The sequence below is a fragment of the Mus caroli genome, chromosome 7, assembly GCF_900094665.2.
Source record: "Mus caroli chromosome 7, CAROLI_EIJ_v1.1, whole genome shotgun sequence".
Lineage (NCBI taxonomy): Eukaryota > Metazoa > Chordata > Mammalia > Rodentia > Muridae > Mus > Mus caroli.
Window position 1 is genome coordinate 19,336,152 of NC_034576.1, and position 6,269 is coordinate 19,342,420.

Genomic DNA, 6,269 nt, shown 5'->3' on the forward strand with positions numbered 1-6,269 from the left:
ACACACACACAGACACACACACACACACACACACACACACACACACAGACACACAGAGACACACCGACAACAAAAAGAAATTTAAAAAATTAGTGGAAGAAACTCTACTAGAACAGGATTCTGCAAGATGATAAATTTTTGATATGGGTCGAATTTTTAGTTGATTGTTTTGTAAATAAGTTGGCATGTAAATCAATAATTTTGGAAACATCACTAGTGACCAATAACATCAGTTTTTCAAAATGTTTGAAAATATTTCCATCACTTATTTGAGAGAGATCGAGCGAGAGGGAGAGCGAGAGAGAGGGGGAAGGAGGATACTTGCACACATAGAGAGGACAGAAGACAGCTCGTGGGGTGGGGATTGGTTATTTCTTTCCATCCTGTGGTATTGAACTCACTATCCTGTGCTCCCCCATCCCCTTTTTCCCTGGATGCAGTTAGCCACAAGCCTGAGGGGAAAGGGGGAAGAGGTGGAGATCAGGGTTCAGGTGGCCATGAGTATGGACAGACTGACCGCCAGAGACTGTTACATTGACACTAGTCTATTGTTTAAGGGATAGGTCATAGAGGGAATTTTAGAGTTATAATGTGGGTGAAAAGTGCTAATTAATTGGTCCTATATTCTCTAGGACCTAATTATCAGGCAGGTAGGAAGCCAGAGTAGGACGCATGTGCTGAGTTATGCACCCTTGCAGAGAGCACGTACAAGGTCACTTTTCAGACAAGTGCACACAAGGTCAGCCACTTGATCAGGGACACTCTCCAGACCAAGACAAGGAGAGTCAGGATGTTGCACAAAGCTCTGAAAGCCATCTAGTCCTGGGGGACTGCTAACTTATAGGTCCTCAGACTTGGTGGCAAGACTATTTAGTCATCTTATCAACCCACTTCAAAATTCTTTTGTGCCAAGTAGGAAGAATTCTTTTGTGCCAGTCTAGGAAGAACATGAAAGTCTTTGTAAAGCAAGTGAATGTTCCAACAGGAAGTGAGCTGCTGACATGTGATCCTCTTTCAGGTTGTCTTACTGCTGCCTCACATTCATTGCCTGTGGACATCTCTATGAAGCACTTTTGAGCAACAAACACCTCTCCCTGCTTGATCTGGGATCAAATTTCCTGGAAGATACTGGAGTGAACCTCCTGTGTGAAGCTTTGAAAGATCCAAACTGCACCCTCAAGGAGTTATGGTAGGACTGTGTTCTTACCTATTGCTGGTACTGCTGTTTCAGATGTTGGCATTCAGAAGTAGAAGTGTAGAATTGTCTGAATGTCATTGCCACTTCGGAAATTGTCTTAAGCCTATCATCCATGATAACTATCTTAAGATATGGAGCCCTAGGTGATTGAATCATAAGCATGTGTCCCCATAAATGGGGTTCCTGCCCTGATAAAAGAAGCCCCAGAGACTTTGTTCATCACATGGTGACACTTTTACACTCCAACAAGGCTGGATAAATGACTCAGTAGTTGAAAGCCCTTGTCACAGAGTCATGAGAAACAAAATCTGGACCCCAGCACTCATGTCTGGTTGTTAACAAGCACCTGTAACTCCAGCACCAAGGGTCCAATATCCTCCTCTGGCCTCCATGTGCACCACCTGGTCATGTAAACATACACTCACAAAGGCACATCCATACAGACACAAGAGAAGAAGACGGAGTATCTATGAGCCAGACTTTCTGCACATACTGTAGAAACCAGCTTATAAATTGATCTTGGGTTTTTTTTTTAATGTGACTGACATATCTATTTTCAAGCAATCTAGCCTAATGCTGTGTTAAAGTAAGCCAAACAGGTGAATGCACCAGAGAGGATGATGTCTGCTTGAGAAAACAAGGCTGTGATTATCCCAGCTGATTCTCCTGGGATACTCAGTGACTTAGAGTGTAGTCTTCCCCCCCCCCCCAGTACAACAGCTTTTATTTGACATTTGCAACAACAAATGCAATACATCACAAAGTTTTTAAAGATATAAGTGTAGTCTTACTCAAAGGAGTTGTTCAAACAAAGGCTGTATTGTATCCTGCTCTTGAGATGAAACTGAATGGAATGAAGGTTTTTATTAGTAGCAGTAGGCACTTGGGAGGGGATTTTTCTTACACTTCTCTCTTGATATATAAGAAAATGAAGTATAGTCCTCATCTGAAAAAATTGAGTTGATGGACATGTAAGCATATTAGGCACAAAGGTATTGTGTCTATGTACAAAAGGTACAGTTTCTAAATCTTTACACTATTGGTCTCTTGTTGTAGCTGTCCTGAGATTTGTAGTTGGATGTAGCAGTATGTCTACATAAATTAGATGCAAGTAGCACCCTGTGTTTTGATTTGTGTGACAAATCAAAATATCTCTAGATGCCATTTGCATTTTCTGGACAGAAAAATTCATCCCTGCTTGTGAGCCATTAATACACACACATATTTTCCATGCAAATTCATATGTATATACACCTCCCTCAATCATAAATCTATGCATGTGTCTGAGTCTCTTTACATATCTATCTACCTATCTCATATCCACCCAACTATTATCTGTCATCTATAAATTTAACATCTCTCCCTTGTCTACCATTTATAAACTTACTGGCTTTTACTTACATATCACTGACCTCTTTCTGTAATCACCTTCCATTATCTGTCTGTCTGTTTATCTATCTATCTATCTATCTATCTATCTATCTATCTATCTATCTACCTATCTAAGAGAGAGGGACAATCAGTCTCCTCCAGGGGAAGCTCTGACCTAGGTTATCCAATCCCCTGGATACATGTACATACAAGCAAAGGTAAAATGGACTTAGTGGTTACATATGCATGTGCATATGTGCACGCACACACACATACCACATGTGTATATGTAAGAAGAATAATTAAAGAAGATGTTATGAATTAGGAAGGGAAACTGGTAGGAATTGGAGGGAGAAATGGAGTAATATAGACAGCAATAGATGCAGTTCTCATATGAAGTTCTAAATAATAATAATAATAATTAATAATAAAATTATTAATAATGAATCAAGACAAAAGGATTGAGGAATAAGTATGCTTTCATGTATGATTTCCCAGGTTGCCGGGTTGCTTTTTAACTTCAGAATGCTGTGAGGAGATCTCTGCTGTCCTCACTTGCAATAGAAATCTAAAGACCCTGAAACTGGGCAACAATAACATACAAGACACTGGTGTCAGACAGTTATGTGAAGCTCTGAGTCATCCCAACTGTAACTTGGAGTGTCTTGGGTGAGTCCTTACTAATTGCCATAGTGGGAGGGCTCACAGTTTGATGAGGGAATGCTGGAGGGTTAATAGGGCTAAGAGGAAGTCCACCTAGCATAGGCTCAAAAGTTTTGAGAAAATGCACAGGTCTTGTACAGGCAGCAACACCTGCTGTGAGATTCAGTGCAACACTTCAGTTGTATTTTCTATTACCACAATATCTGGTTCTCCTTACCTTTCTACCCCCTCTTCTGTGGTGATCCCTTGGTGGGAAGGGATGATCTCAATGCCTTATTTGAACCTGACTATTCTGTGGACACTCTCTGAACACTGACTATCTGTGAGTCTCCATATTAACCAGTCCACTGCAAAGAGAAGCTTTTTTGGATGAGAATTGAGAGTTAAACTAAAACAGGAATAATGCTAAGCATTTAGAACAACATCTTGGGGTCATAATCCCTTTTGCTGTGAAACAAGGATTTGCTCAGTGTTGGTTCTGTGGGCATTTGGGACTGGTTGGGTCTTTGCTCAGAAGCGTGGAACTGGCACTGAACAGCATATTGTTCTATTGGCATGTTCCTGGTTACAGGTTAGACCTGTGTGAGTTCACCAGTGACTGTTGTAAGGACCTAGCCTTGGCTCTCACCACCTGCAAAACACTGAATAGCTTAAATCTGGACTGGAAAACCTTGGACCACTCTGGGCTGGTGGTGCTCTGTGAGGCTTTGAATCACAAAAGATGTAATCTGAAGATGCTTGGGTGAGTACACACTTGTCTCCCATAGTCAAGAATGGTTTCAAAACAAGCTCTTCTGTGTCAGTTTGCTCAAGGTCAAACCCACTGAGGTTGGGTTGAGGAGTTCTGTGGTGAGGCCCCACTGCTGCACTGTAGGACATTGAGTGCTAGCTTTGATTTCATTCACTCATGAGTACCATCCTTTCGTGGTGATTACTCCAAATATTATCAGCCATTTTTTAAAATGTGGCTTATTTTTCAAAGTTGTCATTCAGCTACAAAGAATGATGAAATCACAACATTTTTAGAAAATTAATATAGCAACCAGAAAGAAACCACATATTCTCTCTCATATACAGATCCCAGCTTCCACATTCTCTCTTCTCTCTCTCTCTCTCTCTCTCTCTCTCTCTCTCTCTCTCTCTCACACACACACACACACATCATAAAGGGCACAAAATGGTGATAAAAAAGATAAATGAAAAGAAATATAAGTTCACATATATAGTATGCTTAGTGGCTTAGTGTTGTTCACAAAATGTTCTCTTGAGGTACAACAATTTTCAATGCCAAGTTAAGTTTTAAAACTTTTTTCTTTTTTTTATTGGGTATTTATTTCATTTACATTTCCAGTGCTATCCCAAAAGTCCCCCACATGCTCTCCCACCCACTCCCCCACCCACCCACTCCCACTTCTTGGCCCTGTCGTTCCCCTGTACTGAGGCATATAAAGTTTGCACAACTAATGGGCCTCTCTTTCCAAGTTTTAAAACTTTTTTATTTGAGTGTTTTGTTAAACCTCCACCCTGTTGATTTCGATCTTGTACTTAGGGCTATAACAAGGAATGTTCAAGCAAGAGGGAAGAGCTAGGGTGTTAGCACAGATGGCTAATCATGGTGAGAATGCTGTAGTTGGGACAGGACAGACTGAAGGAGAGCTGAAATTGAGCAAGAGATCTAAAAGAGCACAGCAGATCAGTGTGAACTCTTTGTGTAATTAAAGGTGACATAGCACATGCTTATAGTCACCAGATAAGGAAAAAACAGAGGGGAGGAGAAGTTTGAGGAAGCCAGCTGTACTTTCGGGGAGACCTGTTCCAATCTTATCTTGTAAAAATCAGGGAATAATGCCAAAATGTCGAAAGAAAAATGTTCAAGAAAGGAAATATAATTATGTTGAGTATTGGCTCAAGACATTATTTGGCAAAAAACCCCAGAAAACAAAACAAAACAACAACAATAACAAAAAACAAAAGAGGAAACAGGTATGTGTGATCTCTTTCTCCCATGGTTCAGGAAAAGTTGGCCATGGGACAGAAAGTTGGTAAGAGGTTGGGAGCACCTGTAAAGCAAACCTTCTAGACTTGATAAGGGAGACATACTCATGAAGTGTCAGTAGCAGAGACACTGACAAGGCTCCACAAGAACCTGACAAATTCCAGCCAGTCAAAACTCCAACATGGATAGAGCAGGATCTCCTTAGACCCTACCCCTTGCAGAAGTGTTGTTGACATTTGGTGGCTCCAAGGGGAAGGAAAGTCATTTCTCTTCAGGAATGTGGTTCTGCTAGGATGCATATACTCCAGACAATGGGCCTACACCCATGCATATATGGGCATCACTAGTTGGACTGAGTGAGGTATTGGGCAGGAAAAAGAGATGAAATTTGGAAAGGAATGTGGAAGGGCCTTAGAGGGGAATGGGGAAAAGGATATGATCAAAACATATGGCATACATAAGAAAATCTCAAAGAATAAACACATTGATCTTTGAAAGATGAGTGTAGTTCCTTGATCCACTTAGATTTGACCTTAGTACAAGGAGATAGGAATGGATCAATTCACATTCTTCTACTTGATAACCACCAGTTGTGCCAGCACCATTTCTTGAAAATGCTGTCTTTTTTCCACTGGATGGTTTTAGCTGCCTTGTCAAAGATCAAGTGAACATAGGTGTGTGGGTTCATTTCTGGGTCTTCAATTCTATTCCATTGGTCTACTTGTCTGTCACTATACCAGTACCATGCAGTTTTTTTTTTTTTTTAATCACAATTGCTCTGTAGTAAAGCTTAAGTCAGGCATGGTGATTCCACCAGAGATTCTTTTATCATTGAGAAGAGTTTTTGCTATCCTAGGTTTTTTGTTATTCCAGATGAATTTGCAGGTTGCTCTTTCTAATTCATTGAAGAATTGAGTTGGAATTTTGATGGAGATTGCATTGAATCTGTAGATAGCTTTTGGCAAGATAGCCATTTTTATGATACAGATCCTGCCAATCCATGAGCATGGAAGATCTTTCCATCTTTTGAGATCTTCTTCA

General features: G+C 40.5%; 1 protein-coding gene across 1 annotated transcript in view; it reads left to right on the plus strand.

Annotated features, from left to right (window-relative positions):
* LOC110297407 (NACHT, LRR and PYD domains-containing protein 9B) overlaps positions 1–3,978 on the plus strand; it is a 34,362-nt gene extending 30,384 nt beyond the window's left edge. The window contains exons 7-9 of the mRNA XM_021166150.1: positions 1,019–1,189; positions 3,068–3,238; positions 3,804–3,978. Of these exons, the coding sequence (XP_021021809.1) occupies positions 1,019–1,189; positions 3,068–3,238; positions 3,804–3,978 (517 nt within the window). The remainder of the gene's footprint in view (positions 1–1,018; positions 1,190–3,067; positions 3,239–3,803) is intronic.
* The last annotated feature ends 2,291 nt before the right edge of the window (positions 3,979–6,269 follow it).